At 35.8% G+C, this 18,469-nt stretch overlaps 1 protein-coding gene across 1 annotated transcript; it reads left to right on the top strand.

Annotated features, from left to right (window-relative positions):
- Positions 1-1,441: 1,441 nt before the first annotated feature.
- On the top strand, positions 1,442-18,469 carry LOC110613374 (GTPase LSG1-2). Its single transcript, XM_021754459.2, has 7 exons — positions 1,442-1,884; positions 1,978-2,079; positions 2,162-2,248; positions 2,858-2,951; positions 13,767-13,823; positions 16,846-16,925; positions 17,010-18,469. Exons 1-7 carry the CDS (start codon positions 1,661-1,663, stop codon positions 18,145-18,147), a joined length of 1,782 nt encoding a protein of 593 aa, XP_021610151.1. The 5' UTR covers positions 1,442-1,660; the 3' UTR covers positions 18,148-18,469.

Raw genomic sequence — 18,469 nt, forward strand, 5'->3', positions numbered from 1 at the left:
GGTAAACTTGGCATGGTTTTAGCTGGATATTTCCATGTTTCTGGTAAATTTACATCTTTCCATTATATGGACTTAGGTATATTTATATTAGCTTTGGTTTGGTCAATTTCCCAAAAAATTGTTTCTCCTGTTTGTCTATTATGATTAATGGCATTAGGACATAATCCTGTATTCATGATTTTGTAGTTTAATCGATAAAATACTTCATAAATATGAGATCCTTTTAACATATTATAGTTATGTGTTAAGATGTCTAATGTTAATATTTTCATTATATGAGGATCAGTTAATGAAATTGTAAAATTAGGGAAACAGTTTGAATATATTGGTCCATTTGTTAAACTAGTTTCAAATAATCCTAATAAAGAATCTTTGTAATTTAAATGTCTACTGTCTCTTAATGCTACATGCATACTAGTATCTAATCCTTCTACTGTTAATGGTTTTATAGCAATTTGTACTAATCCTATATGCATAAATTTATATCCTTGACTTATATATTTTAATATTGTTTTCTTACTTAGTAAACTCATTGATTGGTTTTCTGAATATAATGGAACTACTTTTTCTTTTATTTTAATAGCTCTAGCTGATTTAAAATCGAATATACCTGTTTTATATATGGTGTCTATTGGTGTTTTGGGAGGTTTCCAATTTGTTAATTGTTGATTATTCCAAATACTTTCTCTAGATAAGATGGTTTTATTATCTGTATTAATATTTAAATCATTTATAAGTTCGTCGTCTGGTTGTCTAGACCTAGAAGATCTAGTTCTCTTAAACATATTCATTTTAGAATTCGAGGGTTTTCACATACACTTCCTTCTCTACTTACACTGCAGGTCTTACTTCTCTGCCTGACTTACGGTTTTCGTGACACAGTTACAACCCTAGATTTCTAATTTGAATAGTTTAAAATTACTAGATACTTCACTGGCTCTGATACCATTCTTGGAACTAACTATTACCGATTTCTTGAATGATTAATATTTTAGTATATCTAGATGTTATTGTTATTATTGGATCTTCTAAAATTATTTTTTCTCAAAGCCAACCCTAAAATTTTAAATTGTTATAAATCCATATTAGACTAGTATAGTATTATTATTTTAGTAATAAAAAATAAAAAATAATATATTTTATTAATTTTTTATTTTAAAATTTATAATTCAATTTATATTAAAATAGTATTTAATATTATATTTTTAATAAAAAATGATAATTTAGACAATGTAAAAATTATATTATAAAATATTAATTTAATATGAATTGAATTATACATTTTAAAATAAAAATAAATGAAATAATATTTTTTTATATAGTTTAATTAATACGTTAATATTTTTTAATAATTTTAATAAATTAATATTATTTATTAAAACTTGATAATACATGTATTACTTTTAAACAAATTTGCGAAAATAAGCGCAACCAAAGAGCTAATTTTTTTACTTCTTCCTAATAATAAACCCTCAAACAATATCGTTCCTCTAGCCGTCTCATCTTCTTCACGCGGAGCTCGTCATTAGAAGACGTTTCTAACTTGTATACAGAAACAACAAATGCATATATTTTGCTCTTTCACCAAATTCAAGATTGGACTCTGCGGGGAATAAATTCAAATAGCTTTGCTGAGGTGATTAAAGAAACAGGAAGAAAGATGGGGAAGAACGAGAAAACAGGGCTAGGTAGAGCACTGGTGAAACACCACAACCAGATGATCCAACAATCTAAAGAAAAAGGCCGTTTCTACAAGGCCCTGCACAAGAAAGTTCTTGAATCCGTCACTGAAGTCAGCGACATCGACGCCGTCATCGAGCAAGCCGAGGACGCCGACCGTCTCTTCTCTCTCCAGCATCCCACTCCGAACCTTCTCATCGACCTGTTCGTTTCTTTCTTTCTTTCTTTTTTTTTTTGTGTGATTGTTTAATTCCTAGCCGTTCATTTTGATTAATTTTATGGGCTGTTCTCTATCAGGGACCCGAGCTCAAGTAGCAGTGATATGACACCGGAGCAAAGGAGGGAGCAGCAGAAGCAAGAGGAGGAATTACATGCTAGCAGTCTCCGAGTTCCTCGAAGGCAAATTTTTTCATCCCCTTAATTTTTATTGTGAGCTATGTTATGATGTGGTGGGTGAAATTGTTTGCTTCTTCTCCTATAGGCCGCCGTGGAATGCTGGAATGTCTGTAGAGGAGCTCGATGCCAATGAAAGACAAGCCTTTTTGATCTGGCGTAGAAGCCTGGCAAGGTTAGGTCCATGATAGAGATTTTATAAATGCTCTAACACTACCATCTACTAGGGAGTGTTAGTGAATATTGTTTCCAGCTCTTCTTTCCTTTGCTAGAGACTGCATGTTATCAACTATGCTTACCACGGGGAATTACTTGCTATGAGTTCCCTACTTTATAATTTTACCTTGCAGTAAAATCTTCTTAGAACGTATTTATTTGCTTCTTAATTTATTAAAACCAGATCTAGAACTAGTTACTAAGTTGTGTAGTTTGGGCCTGAGAAGCTTCCGTTGATAGTTGACAGCCATCCCTAAATGGCACCATTTAATGTGAATACACATATCATTTTAGGAAATGAAGAAAATGAAAAAGAAAAAAAAGGGAGAACCAAAAAAAGAACCAAACAAATGCTGGATATTTTTTGGCAATTACTGAACTTGGGTCCTCCCTTTTTTTAAGTTTAGATGCAGCATTATAGATTATGATGAAAGGGAAAATATTTGTGTTAGAAGTCTGTTACATTTAAAGACATTTTACATTTTGGTCATCCTTGTTCTTTTACATTACGTATTAATAGTATGGATTCTTGGATTGATTTATTTATTTGTCCTTTTAATGTATTTAGCCTCGAGGAGAATGAGAAGCTTGTCCTCACACCATTTGAGAAGAATTTAGATATTTGGAGACAGCTTTGGCGGGTGGTTGAGCGCAGTGATTTGGTAAGCTGATTGTTTTCAAATTGCATTATCCAACAATTAATTATTTTCTGCATTCTTCGGGTTCAAGATACCTAGGATTGTAAACTTGGACGAGAACACGTGTATCTACCACTAAAGAATCATCTTTAACTGAGTATCCTGTAGGCTTGTGCTATAGAAGAGGATTAAAGGTGCTGAGTTCAAGTTGTGTGTTGGTAGACTTGCTGTTTAGTATAACAGACAAACTGTTTGTGTGGAAGCCAACACTCTAATTTGGCATTGAAAAGCTCTTCATTCAAAAAATGGTTTAATCATAGGGATATTAATCACATGCAAACTTTTTCACCAGATCACTTGATTCATTTCCTCCTTTGTTTTGGTTTTGTTACACTCTAGTGGGGTTCATAGTAGGACTTGAAGAGTAACTGAAGGTTAAACATGATATTCTTTTTTGGAAAATAATTCTCCTTCTGATGACCAACTTCTAATTTTTACATTCAAATAAAATTGGTCAAGTGACAAAAAGAATGCAAAAATTGTTATTTTCTTTTTATTTTTCACTTCTAATAAAACCTTTTAGTTACAGTAACTTCAGCCTAGTGGGTGTCAATTTTAGTCAATGATCAGGACATATTATTCTACCTATTCTTAATGTAAATTTAGACCAATTTTATATATATTTCCCCTTTCCTCTCCCTCTATCTCTTTTATTTTTTCTCCTTATGTCACAACAAAGAGGAATCTTTCATTGCACTAAAAAAATAGCATGTAATTTTCTCTTGGTGATCCTTACTAAGCAGTATAAAGCACTTGATTTTGGGCATTCAAATCTAACAGGAACCTCACTAGGGAATTTGCAAAAGTTTAAATTGATTTCAGTACAATGTTCAAGTCTGTCTTTTGACTTCGTGATCCCTGGCTGCAATTGAGATATTATATCATTGTAAACATCATGTGTTTTGATATCCCATTCTCTTCTAGCGACAAACAGCAGGCTTTGAGGTTGTTGACCAATTTATGCAGTTTATTTGATTCTTCTCATCTTCTGATGTATTGCTTTGTCTAAATGAAACCTACACCTATGGTATAGGGCAACAAGAAATCAGGGTTAGGGTCATAAGGTCCATCTTGTTTACAAAGTAAGAATAGTGACTTGATTTCATTACTGTTCAGTGAATTGTAGTCAGTTCAATTCTAGTGTCAACATAAGTTGCTTTCCAACTTCATCATTGCCAAACCAATTCTAACTGTGAACGCATCCTTACATAAAAAGATTTCTTATTTCTAAAGAGCCACACCATCCACCATGATTAAGATGAGGAGAATGAAATGTGAGAGAGTGATGGTGGGGGGAGAGTGTTACAATTCAATTAATAGAGAAGAAAAGAGAACAAGGATAAGAAGAAGAAGGTTGTAGAGAGGAAGAGAGATTATAGAAGAATTGAGAAAGGATAGACTGAGAATAGAGAGGAAAACTTTATTGATCTTCTTCAAATTTGAATGCCTTACAAGTATTCTTACTCTCTCTATATACTCATGCTTCTATTTGCCAAGCAGCATGACTTAACAAACTTCCTTCCAATTCTAACAAACTTTTCTCCAATTCTAACAACCTTCCCTCCAATTCTTAACTAATAACTCTTAGCTAAACAGTTAGCTATTCTCAGTTGTAGCCCTCTTCTTTCTTCTCTTATATGTAACAATACCTCCCTCAGAAGAACCTTCTTGTCTCCAAGAAGGGGTGAAAGTGGGAAATTGGCTTTGAATAAAGCTTTGATTCTCCTGGTAGCATCTTCTTCTAGAAGATTTTGCCATTTAATTAATCCCTGAACCACTGGAAGCTCATTTATGGTAATAGTCCTTGTCTGCAGCAAGGCTTTAGGACCAACAACTGGGGATTGATCTTCACGATAATTAGGAAGCTCAGCTATAGGAGTGACATTAGTACCAATCGTCTTTTTTAACAGTGAGACATGAAATATTGGGTGAATATTACAGAGAAAGGCATTTGGATTTTGTAAGCCACTGCTCCAATCCTCTGAAGTCTGAATCCCCTGAAAGGACCTATAGTATTTGGCTACTAGCTTGAGAGACTTTCTGAGTGGAAGAGAAGTCTATCTATAGGGTTGCAACTTGAGATAAATCTAGTCCCCAACAAGTAACAACGAATTCCCTTTTTGATCCGTGTTTATCCACTTGAGACTTCATTCTATCTTGAGCATGTTGAAGATTGTCTCTAACAATGCTGAGGATGTGCTGCCTCGATTGAAAGTAATCTTGGACAAAGGTCAGATGAGACTTTGATAAGGGAATCGAGGGAAGCATGAAGGGCTGATACCCATACGGTGCTTGAAAGTGGGACACCTTGATAACATTGTGATAGGCATTGTTGTACTACCATTCTGCCAAGGACAACCACCTATACCAGGAAGTTGGTTGGTGATGAGTCATGCACTTCGAATAGGCTTCTAGACACTGATTAAGCTCCTCAAATTGACCATGACTATGGATGGTAAGCATTAGAGTAACTGAGAGAAGTGCCCAATGATTTGAAAAAGTTTTTTCAAAATAGGATTTCCCTGACTTTGGTAGCTGGAATGCCATGAGCCTTAAAAACATTATGCAGAAAAATCTTTGCTACTGTAGAGGATGTGAAGGGGTGAGTCAATGCCAAGAAATGTGCATACTTTGTGAGCCTGCAGATGACCACTAACATAGTGTCTTTACCCCTTGATTTTTTAATTTCTCAATGAAATCCATTGAAATGTGCTGCCAGGCATGTGAGGGAATGGGTAGGGGTTGTAATAATCCAGGAGCTGCACAATGTTCTCCTTTGCACCTAGCACAAACAGCACACTGTTTGACCCAATCCATAACATAAGCAAGAGACCAGGCTAGAAAAAATGCCTCTTAATTCTCAAATAGGTGTTAATGCATCTCAGAACGTCCTCCTAGTGGAGAGTTATTGTAAAGCTGAAGCAATTTATTTTCGAATTCAGTAGCCTCTCCCACCACCATCCTTCCCTTGTAATAGAGGACTCCATTCAACAATGTATACCTAGGATTTGATTTGTCATCCAGGCTGAGTTGATTGATAATTTCAGTCACTCTAGTGTCCCCATAATAGCTCAATCAAACTACCCTTTCAAGTACGTTGGATAATGGAGGTTGCAGCATAGGAAATGGCTTCAAGAGATATTCTTGACAATGCATCTGCTACTTTGGTTTCCAATCCCTTGTACAAAATTTTATGGTCCAAATCCAGTATTTTTGAGGTTCCTTTTTGCTGTAAATTGGTATGAAGCCTATGTTCTAAGAGGTATTTAATACTCTCATGGTTAGTCTTGATAAAGAATTACCCCTGCTCCAAATAATGCCTCAATTTAGACACGACAAAGGTGATGGCCAATAGTTCTTTCTCATAGGCTGAGAGACTCTTGTTTCTAGGCCCAAGAGCCTTAGAAATATAAGCAATAGGGTGCTTTTGCTGCATTAGTACAACCCCCATGCCATAGCAATTGGCATTTGTCTCAATAACAAAGGGTTGAGAAAAATTTGGTAAAGCCAAAGCATGAGCTGTAGCCATGGCCTTCTTGAGCGTTTCAAAGGCTCCTTGAGCTTGCTCAACCCATTGGAAAGCATCTTTCTTCGGTAGATCAATTAAAGGCTTACTAATGGAGCCATAATGCTGGATAAATTTTCTATAATAACCTGTTAGTCCTAAAATGCTTCTCAGTTCACTCACATTCTTGGGAGTAGGCCAAGTAACCATAGATTGTACTTTAGCAAGATCAGTTGCAACTCTTGGACCTGTGATTATGTGTCCCAAATAATCAAATGGAGGACTGGCCAAAAGAGCACTTAGATAGCTTGGCATAAAGCTGCTGCTCTTGCAGGATTTGAAACACCTTCTCCAAATGCTCCAAATGAGATTCTAGGTTAGGGCTATAGACCAAGATATCATCAAAAAACACCAAGACAAACTTTCTTAAGTGTGGATGGAAAATATGGTTCATGAGAATTGAGACCCTTAAAGGTGGTTGGTGTGGTGAGTCTTGAAGGCTATTTTAGGGATATCAGATTCTTTCACCCTAATCTGATGCTATCCAGCCTTTAAATTTATCTTGGATAAGATAGTAGCTCCATGAAGCTCATAAAAAAGTTCTTCAATAATGGCAATAGGGAATTTATTCTTAATTGTTTGGACATTGAGCTTCCTATATTCAATACAAAATCTCCAACTACCATTTTTTTCTTGACTAGTAGCACAAGGGAAGAGTAGGGACTAGGGATTGCTACTAGGTTGGATCACTTTAGCAGCTAACATTTCAGACACTAGCCTTTCAATTTCTTCCTTCTGAAAGTGAGGATACCTATAAGATCTCACATTAATAAGTGTTGAATCCCACATCGGTTGTGAAAAGGGATAATGTGCCCCTTATATGAGCCATAGGCAATCCTCCCCCTTGAGCTAGCTTTTGGGGTGAGTTAGGCCTGGCCCAAATTTAACATGGTATCAGAGCCTCCCCATCCGATGTTGGGCCTCCCATGAATATGTCACACACCGGTAAAATTCTCGGCGTGAAGGGGTGTATTGAATCCCACATCGGTTGTGGAAAGGGGTAATGTGCCCCTTATATGAGCCATAGGCAATCATCCTCCTCGAGCTAGCTTTTGGGGTGAGTTAGGCCTGGCCCAAATTTAACAATAAGTTTGGCAGGAGATTGCAAAGGAATTGAGTGGATATGGGACCTAAATGGGCGAAGTTGTTTAGGATCCTCAAAAACTGCCTGGTACTTCTTCAACAGGGAGTGAATTTTAGGATGTGTTGCCCTTGTTTGTCCTTGCAGTGCATGCAATTGAATGTTTCTTGAATGCCCTTTTATATAGAAAAGAGGCGACTGAAAATCTTCCCCCTTCTTATGTAACAGCTGCTGCAGATCAGTGCAACTGGAGAATTTGCAACTTGCAGGGAATTCAATGATCCCTTGCATTCGGAAAAATACCCTTGAATTCTCAAAGTCAAACAACATTGGAGTGAAACTTTTCGTCCAATCAGCTCCCAAGATAATGTCAAATCCCCCAATATCCAGGATTCTAAAATCAAACACAAATTGATGCTTGCCAATCTTCCGATCAAGCCTCTGACATTTAGTCGCACAAGTACTTTCCTCCCACTAGCTACCACCACAACGTTGGTGGGGATTTCCACTATAGGAAGCTTAAGATCCTTAACAATCTTAGAATCCATAAAACTCTGGGTACTTCCATTGTCAATTAAACACAATAATTATATTTTTACACTTCCCACAATCCAGATTGTATCACTCCCCTTACTACCTTCCAGGGCATGAATAGATAAAGTCACCTCTTCCCTCGCACCTTCCATAGAATCAGGTACATCATGCCTAACTTCCCTATCCTCCTCTTGAATGGTATACTCATTGTTATCCTGCTCACTGCTGTAAGCTGCCATAAGGTTTTCTATTTACAAATGTGCCCTGAGAAGTATTTCTCACCGCATCTAAAACAGGGTTTAAGAGTGCTTGTAGTGGAGCTATTGGTATTGCTTGTTTGGGTTGTTTTGGTTATGCTTTGGTTCACTGAAGTAGGACTGGAAATAGTGGAGGACTTAGCAGTAGGGAGGTTTGGAGCTGGTATTTATATAGGTTTGGTGAATTGTGATGTTTGGGAATTTTTGTATATAGGTAAAAGGAATTTACATTTGGACTTTGGTAAGTGGGTTTGGAATAAGGGTCTGTGCTATGGATAATGGATAGATTAAATCCATAACATCCATAGCAAATAGATTATATTTATCTATTATCATATCTCTAGTATCTTATTTTATCTTATGCATTTGTTTAGATTTCTGTTATCTTATCTTAAAAATTCTTTATCTAATAGTTGCTTGTATTAGATTTCTATTCTAATTAAAAGTACTAATTAGAGATACTATGGTTGTATGTACCTTCACTATATAAGGGGTTTATTTTTATTCAATAAGGCAAGCAAAATTTATTCCTAAAATTCTGAGATTTAAGACTTTTTCATTAACGAGTTTGAGGTGTCAAGAGTTCCCTCTAATGAGCTTCTTTTCTATCAACCATACCATGACGTGATCCATAATCTGGGACCGTAATAGTCTGACTTCTTGGTATTTCCCACCAATATCTCCTGCAGTCCTGCAATTTCTAGGGCATAATACAGGGTGGTAGGCTTAAACATTCTCACCTTAGGTCTAATGTCATCTCTAAGGCCCCTATAAACATCGTAAGTGTTGAATCCCACGTTGGTTTGGCAAAGAGGTAATGTGGCCTTATATGAGCCATAGGTACCTCTTTTTTGAGCTAGTTTTTTTGGTGAGTTAGGCCTTATTTAAATTTAATACGGTACCAGAGCTTTCCATTCGATGTTCGGCCTCCCATAAATATGTCACATACTAGTAAAGTTCTGAGCATGAGGGGTGTGTTGAATCCCACATCGGTTTGGAAAAAAAAAAAGGTAATGTGCCCCTTGTATGAGCCCTAAGCACACCTCCCCTTTGAGCTAGTCTGACCTAAATTTAACAATAAGAAATAATTGTCCCTCAACTCTAGCATTATCCTCTCCAATTGCAGCCTCAATCCCTTAAACTTACCTTGATACTCCTTGACACTTCACTCCTGTCTCACCCTCATAAATTTTTCCATCACCTCTTCTAACTCATAATCCCCAAATCTAGCACATAATTCTCTTCCAAACTTATCACAGTTAAGAGATTCCTTTCCCCTACTCCAATTATGAAACCACTCATCAGCCTAATCTATAAAAAACAGACTAGCTATTCCCACCCATTGGTCCCTAGAAACACTATATACCTCAAAATATTTCTCACACTTCCTCGACCATACCCTTACATCCTTGCCATCACAAATAATCAATTCAATTTTAGGCAATAATTTATGGGTTTCAGGATCTATCGGGGTTACAACATTTACGGGAGTGGGTAGTATACCCTTTCCTTTATCAGATCTACTACTTTCAGCTACTGCGATTCCTTCTTCCTCACTACTGTTGTTTCATTTCTTCTAGTCTTGCCATCATAGATCGCGTCTCATTCAACATCAACCTTCTGGTCTCCTGAATCTCAATTCTCAATCCATTGATACTCTTATCTGTTTTCTCTTGATAGTTTCGAAACTGTTCCTTCATTTCAGCTAACATAACAGCTTTGTTACTCACAACAATAGATCTTGTCCTTATCCCCACTCAATTGTGTTACCCAAAGATAAAAAGAATCATAGTAATAGCCCTCATGTGGAGGCTCTGATATCAAATTGTTACGAATCAATTAATAGATAAGGAAAGAGAAGAAGAAGATTGTAGAGAGGAAGAGAGATTATAGAAGAATTGAGAAAGGATAGTCTGAGAGAAAATAGAGAGGGAAATTTTATTGATCCTGTTCAAATATGAATGCCTTAACAAGTATTCTTACTCTATATATTCATGCTCCTAAACGGCATGATTTAACAAACTTCCCTCCAACTCTAACAAACTTCCATGGTTTCAAATCGCGGTCGTAGTCATGGATAACGGAAATAGGCCTATGGCGGTTATAACGTAACGGTATTTTTGAAAAATTTGCAAAGTTCATGAAATTAGCAAATATTTAAAGATATAATAAAAAATAAGTTATACAACTTAATAATAAGTACAAATGTATCTAATAAACACAAAATCTATAAGTTTTAAACATCATACATAATAACTAACCTCAATTACTAATAGAATGAGCGTTTAATATTTACATTATGCAAAACAATTTAAAATATTTGAAGAAACTATATTTTAATTTAAAGTCATGTTCTTTTTTATACTATCTATTTTTCATAAATTTTTAAATGTAAATTTTATATTTATATTTTATACTTAATACCTAGTTATCATTTATTATAACTTGTAAGAGCGTAAAAGTTATTTAATAATTAGTATTAATGATATTAGGTTATAATTCTGAACTTCTAAAATTCTACATTTCTAATCTAGCATTCTAAGTTCTAATTATTTTTAATTATGCATTCATGAAAAAATAATTCAAAAATATCTAAAACTTTGTGAAAAAAAAAAAATAAAAACTTATGTTCTGAATTTCTAATATAAATTATCTAACATTCTAATTTCTAATTATTTTTATTTATGCATTCTCTTCGGAGGAAAGTGGAATGCTTCAAATGCGAAGAAAAAAAAAGTTTCTTATACTTTCAATAATTTACTACACTACAAGTGGTCTCTTGCAGAATTTCTAAAGATTTCTACCCATCAAATGAGGGTAATCGCCTTTATGGCTGTTAAGTTGCGGCGAATAAGGTCGTGACCGTTACATAACGGCCGTCATTGATAACCATGCAAACTTCTCTCCAATTCTAACAACCTTCCCTCCAATTCTTAACTAATAACTACCTTAGCCAAACAGTTAGCTATTCCCAGATGGAGCCCTCTTCTTTCTTCTCTTATATGTAACAGAGAGGAGAAAGTAAAAGAATAAAAATTAGATAAATTACTTTCTTGATCTTGAGATCTGTTCAAATTAACAAATAAATCCCTTAGTTTCTCAACTCAATTTTTTGTCCCTATATTTTTACTCAATCAAATTGAAAGTCCTTTTATCTGCATTTGAAAACAGTATATTCTTTCAGTTTGATGAATTCAAAATATAGGGACCAAATCATTGACTTCTGAAATTTCAAATATGTGTGTTAATTTTGACATATTCAAAGACGAAAAAGGTAATTTATCTTTAAGTGTATTTTGGTTAATTTCACAAACATTTGTAGAAAAATTGACAATTAAATAGAAGGACCTTTAGTTTTGTTGCAAGATGAGAAACTGTGTTTCCTATATTTCATTAGATGAAAATATTACATACTTATATACAAGGTTCCTAATAAAAAAAGAAAAAATATTCCCTAAAATCAAGTCCTGTAATGAAGCCCTATGATCAAGCTAATATACATAATATCTACACATATTTACTTTCTGTAACACTCTCCTCAAGTTGGAGTATAGATATTAATCAAGCCAACTTGTTACAAATATAGTCAACCCGATTCTCGTTTGAATATTTGTTTGAAGCTTAAAGTAAAGATATCTCCTAATTGTTCTCCAGTTTCGACATGTTAAATTGAGATCATCTTCTATTGGATATTTTCATGAAAATGATAATCAATTTTGATATGTTTTGTCTGTGCATGAAAGACCGTATCAAAAGAAATATGGATAGCCGCTTGATTGTCGGGCCACAATTTAGCAAGTACCGATGTCTTAAAACTAACCTCCTCCAATTATTGATGTACCCACATTACTTCATGTTATAGATTATAGGAAGTAAATATATTAATATAGGAAGTAAATATTGATAGATGAATTAGTTGCTTAATCTTAGGGATTGTATAATCATAGACTTAATTTTCCTTCCTGTTTAGATACTGTCTTTTATATATAAATAGGTTGTAATCTTTATTATGAAATACAACAACAAACAAAATATTATCTTTCTATATGGTATCAGAGCCAGGTTCGTAGAGATTTATTTTTTTTTCTCTCGTCAAGTCTTAAATTTTTGGAGACTTAGGGCTCCTGTTATTTTGTGTTATCCATGTAGGATAATATTTGTCTCTCACCGTTCACCTAAAGAGGATGCCAAAGTCGACTTGTAGCTCCCTTGTCAGATTTGCGATTCATTTGGGTGTTGGGTGGAGGCTTTTTTTGATACTATTCATTTGGGTTACCCATAAAGAGTAACTTTTGGAGGCTTAGGGCTCTGTTTATTTGGATTACCCATAAGAGGGTAACATTTGGAGATTTAGGGCTCTGTTCATTTGGGGTACCCATAAAAGGGTAACATCTGGAGATCCAGGGCTCTGTTCTTTTGGGTTACTCATAAAGGGTAACATTTGGAGACTTAGGGCTCTGTTCATTTGGGTTACTCACAAAGGGTAACATTTGGAGACTCAGGGCTTGTTCATTTGGTTATCCATAAAGGGTAACATTTGGAGATTTAGGGCTTTGTTCATCAGGTATTGTTCACCCGAATTATTCATCGGGTACTGTTTACGAGTACTGTTCATCGGGTACGGGTACTGTTCACGAGTACTGGTCATCGGGTACTGTTCACGAGTCACGAGTACTGTTCATCGAGTACTGTTCACGGATTCGAAATTCTATTCACAATAAGGTGATTAGTCTTATAAATCATTCTGAATTTGTTAAAGAATTAATGGAGTGTTTGGAATTTCTATATTCTGGCAAAGAGAATATTTCTCGTATTTATGATGTGTGTAAGGCGTTTTACCAAGCTGAGAAAATGTGGTCTCCCGTTCTAGTGCTGAACCTGAATGTCGAGTCATGGCAAAAACCGTTTGTAAAATTTTGTGGGTACGTCAATTATTGGAAGAAGTTGGGTTCACAAATTCGGTGTCTGCTAAGTTGTATGGGACGAGTTGATTATATATGTAACAAGTTGGGCATGATTAACATTTATGCTCCAACTTGAGGGGAGTGTTATAGATTATAGGAAGTAAATATTGATAGACGAGTTAGTTGCTTAATCTTAGGGATTGTATAATCATAAACTTGATTTTCCTTCCTATCTTTTATATATAAATAGGTTGTAATCTTTATTATGAAATGCAACAACAACAAAATATTATCTTTCTACGCTTCATATGCATCTTATGCCATTGCTCGATATTCTAATTTAGCACTAGATCGGGAGATCACATTTTTTTTTATTGTGCAATTATTATTATTGTTATTGTTATTCCTTTTCTTTTAATGTTTATTTGCTCTATTCAGCTTGTAATGGTTGTTGATGCACGAGACCCCTTGTTCTACCGCTGTCCTGATCTTGAGGTAATGTTTTTAACTTGTCTGTGAATTGATGCTTAGTTCTTACGCTGAGAGTTCTTTCTTAAATAATAGCAAGATTTGTGAAAATTTCCAGGTATCATGTCAAGATATCTAATTTAGAAATGATATTCTAGAATCCTATTTACTGCTAGTGCATTTGGTGACACAATGCTAGCAAAGGCTTTCTTTCAAATCCTGGGGGTATTGTTCTTCATGTTTTTAATTTTTTTTTTATTATTCCACATCCTTGTTAATCAATGTCACTTGACCATTTAACAAATAATAATTTGAATGCCATTGCCAATGAAGAAGCATAAGAAGTGGGTTATCAACTAAAGTTTGAATTTGACTGTTCCTTTTTGGAAGGTTAGAAATGATTGATTTAATTTAATGCAATTTATAAATAATTCTCAATTATGATCTCCATCTATTTTATTTTTAGGCCAAATGCATTTATAGGTCCTTGTACTTGTAGTAAATGTGCAGTTAGGACCTTAATATTGTATTTTGTTCAAATGGATCCGTAACCTTTATTAATGCACTATTAGACCCTATAGTTAAAAGTCCAAATTCCTTTTGTTTGGATACAGCATTATACTTTAGGTTGACGCCTTAACATCCCTAACCTGTAAGGAAGAAAGAAATTGGAGAAGCAAGAACTCACGATCTTGTAACCAGAATCAGCTTGGATTAGTCACTATTGTTTTTGTTGAAATAGGAAGAACAAGATGAGAAGGATGAAAAAAAAAGAGAGTATTTGAGTTTACAAGCATAAAACAGGTAATGGCAACTGCTCAAGGACGCTGCGGATTGGAGGATCGCCATTCAAACCTGAAATAATTGGAGTGCTTGGGTTCCATGGAATCTGCAGATATGTGGACTTCAAAAGAATTAATCCCAACATATTCACAAACTCTTCTCTTGTTGTGGTTGTTCCCAACAGGAATAATAGCCAAGCTAGGAATAACGCCAATTTTATTCTGCATTATTGATACTTAAGCAGTTATTTTACCCCTTATTTCAACATCAGCGCTCTGCCTTATTTCAACATCAATGAGTTAATGCAGAACTTACATCATTCTTGTGGTTTTACTCTTTTTCCTTTTTACCTCAAGAAAAATACAAAAGTGATTCGCATCTGAAATTTTGAGTCATGAGACAGTTGTTGGATTCCTCACTGCAACAGGCCCACTATTTATCTCTAGGTTGATCATGTGATTACATGCACTAAAAGGGGGAATATCATTGGGCACCTCAAATGCACAATGGAACCATATTATGCAATTGTTGAAATTCAATCTTAGGGTCCAGTAGTGTTACAACTGCACTGAATACATATTGTTGAGGTGACATACGATATGAGTCTTGTTTCCGTGGCTGTAATTGCACTGACTTCCCATTTTTTCAGAAATTCATATGGATGTCCATGAAATCCCATTGGCTTGGGACCAAGGTTCTTGGCCAATTAACTCCCAGTCCCAATACAAAGTCAAACCCACAAAAGTTTGAATTAAATGAATGATGGGAGAATGAGAGTCCAATTCCAACTTAGCTCCCTTGTATTTGCTTGGACTTGGATTTTTTTCACCATTTTCTACTACCACCTTCAAATTTGCTTGTTTCTCAATAGTACCCTCAGTCTTATACATGATGGCAGAGTCCACAATTTTATGTGTTGAACTAGAGAATCCTTGAAGAAATTCCCGTTTCTCAAGTCATATCTAAATGCCTTTTTTTCATTTGCATTGCACGTACCAAATTTGAGCCGTGCCATCCAGATGAATCAAACTAGGTTAACCTTTACATCATTCATTTTTTATGGTGGAAGCTTGATCACATTGGTTCAGCCATCTAAGAGGCTCATCTCTCACATCATGATGAGGAAACTCACATTTGTTGCTTTTGAGTTTTGACAGTATGCTAGTTCTATAGTATCAACTAGTTCCTTTTCAGATCCTTCTGAGTGCTATTTCCCTTTCCAGCTCTGGTTTGGTGGCTGCAAGATCACATGAAATACCTCCAGATGATCTTGAGTACATTTGTTAGTTTCCTGCTCGCTCTTACTGGAAGAAGGTCAGAGGTCAATGCAATTGTCTGTAATACTTGGCTTTGATACCAAAATATAATGTTCCTTGACATAAGTTCTCATTATGGTTCTAGAAGAGGAATGGTTAGGTTGTGATCAAGGTAAATTCAGTGTTTATGGGGTGTTTGCTTTTTCTACCTTTGTTTATGGCTGAGCTCAATTAAAGAGAGAACTCAAACTCCCTAAGGAAATACTTGATTTTTTATGAAATTCTTCTGGTATTTTATTTTATTTTTTTGACACAATTTGCTCTAACCGGAACTTGAACTGGCGACCTCACAGCGCTGGAGACAACTATAGTACTACTAACAACTGCATCTATACAAAAGGAGGATAAAAAGGCTCCCAAGGTAGCTTAATGCGAAGATTGGAGGTACACCCTCTTACAACTAAGGAATTGAAGATGCATAACAGAATAGGAAATAACAGAAATAGGACTTAGTGGCTGGCTTCGTCTTTCCTAATTATCAGTGCATGACCCTGTCTAAGTGGAAGTGTCTAGGACTGGAAGTTTGAGAAATTCATTCTCTGTGAGTGAATCATTTGTAGACCATAATATAATAAGAGGAAGGAAAGGGTTTGAACGCAGGGGAAGATATATATGCTATGGTGAGACTGCCTCTCGTGCCCTGTGAATTACCAATTTGGGAGAAGTCAACTGCATTTAACATCTGTTCATCAGCGTGAAAGTGTTGAGTATAACTGGTGCATATATAAAAGTTATGGGTTCAATTGAATCAAATAAACGTTAGGGTCTCAATTGCACATTTAGTAAAAGTGCTGGGCAGCTTAATACATCTACTTTTTTTCTTTTACTTGGAAAATGATGGAAGAAATTAAGTAATTGAACTTTTGCATGCCATTTCTCTGTTCTCCTATACTAGCATGCGATTTTTGGCTGGCAAAATGGGACAAAAATTAATATTTGTTTTAATATAGGTATATGCACGGGAGGTTGATAAGCACAAAAAGACATTGCTCCTTGTTAATAAAGCAGATCTTTTACCCTGTTCAATCAGGTACTAGCTCTCTTTGCAATTTATACTGGTGCTTTTTAATTCTCTATTATATCTTTAAATTTGGATTTATTGGCTATGCCGCAGGAAGAAATGGGCAGAATACTTTTGCCATCATGAGATTCTATTTCTGTTTTGGTCGGCTAAGGCTGCTTCTGCAGCTCTTGAGGGGAAAAAGCTCAAAGAACCATGGGATGGAGGTGCTACCATTGAAAATATGGATGACCCTGACACAAAAATATATAGCAGGGATGAGGTTTTATCTCGTTTGCAGTTAGAGGCAGAAGAGATAGTCGAGTTGAGTGGGAAATCAGGCTCCAGTGGCGCTACCCCATCCAGTGACCATTCTCTGGAAGGAAATGCTGCTGGAATTTCAGCTCCCAAGAATGTGGTTGTAGGATTTGTTGGATATCCTAATGTGGGCAAAAGCTCCACAATCAATGCTTTATTAGGTCAGAAGCGCACTGGAGTCACCTCTACACCGGGGAAGACAAAGCATTTTCAAACTCTGAGAATATCCGAGAAGTTGACCTTGTGTGACTGTCCTGGATTAGTTTTCCCTTCCTTCTCAAGCTCAAGATACGAGATGATTGCTTCTGGGGTGTTACCAATAGATCGAATGACAGAGCACAGAGAGGCTGTGCAGGTTGTGGCTAATAAAGTTCCAAGGCATGTCATTGAGGATGTATACAAGATAACTTTGCCAAAGCCTAAGCCATATGAGCCACAATCTCGGCCTCCTTTGGCATCAGAATTTTTAAGGGCTTATTGTGCATCTCGTGGGTATGTGGCATCTAGTGGGCTGCCTGATGAAACTAGAGCTGCACGTCAAATTTTAAAGGATTACTTAGATGGCAAGCTACCTCACTTTGAGATGCCGCCTGGAATGTCTGAAGAGATTGCAAGTGATGAAAATGGAGGACCCAGCTTGTCCGACACGCATGAAACAGATTCATCTGACATTGAAAATACTCCAGATATTGAAGGCGAAAATGTGCATGTGATTGAGAATGTTCTTGATGATCTAAGTTCATTTGACATGGCCAATGGACTCGCATCCAAGAAGGCTACTGCGAAGAAGCCAACTGCATCACATAAGCACCATAAAAAGCCTCAGAGGAAAAAGGATCGCTCGTGGAGGATTGGAAACGATGATGGCGATGGAATGCCAGTGGTAAGAGTCTTCCAGAAGCCGGTGAATGCTGGTCCTTTACGGTCAGGGTGAGCACATCAGTGGTGTCTCTTCTGGGATCATCCTGATTCTCTTGAAACTCCTCATGGCCACATATTTGGTGGTTTCATTTCCTCACGGGGGAAAGTGGGGAAAAGAAATGAATACATTCAAATAGTTCTATGCAGTTCATGGGCAAACTCAAATAACTAGTTGTAACTTTTATTTTCTTTTCTTTTTTATACTAATTATTATATAATTTTCTGTTCTTGTGGAGCCTTTATTTATTTTCCTTTTTTTTTCCCCCCTCCCTTTGGAAGGAAGGAGGATTTACTGTATGGTAAGCAATGAATTATATTTTCATTTTGTTTTGTTT

Source organism: Manihot esculenta, chromosome 4 (assembly GCF_001659605.2).
Source record: "Manihot esculenta cultivar AM560-2 chromosome 4, M.esculenta_v8, whole genome shotgun sequence".
NCBI classification, from domain to species: domain Eukaryota; kingdom Viridiplantae; phylum Streptophyta; class Magnoliopsida; order Malpighiales; family Euphorbiaceae; genus Manihot; species Manihot esculenta.

Bases quoted from the DNA above. Each gene is read 5' to 3' on its own strand.
- LOC110613374 (XM_021754459.2), top strand. From the start codon at position 1,661: ATGGGGAAGAACGAGAAAACAGGGCTAGGTAGAGCACTGGTGAAACAC. The intron at 2,080-2,161 runs GCAAATTTTTTC...CTTCTCCTATAG, and splicing joins AGTCTCCGAGTTCCTCGAAG to GCCGCCGTGGAATGCTGGAA. The intron at 2,952-13,766 runs GTAAGCTGATTG...TGCTCTATTCAG, and splicing joins TGGTTGAGCGCAGTGATTTG to CTTGTAATGGTTGTTGATGC.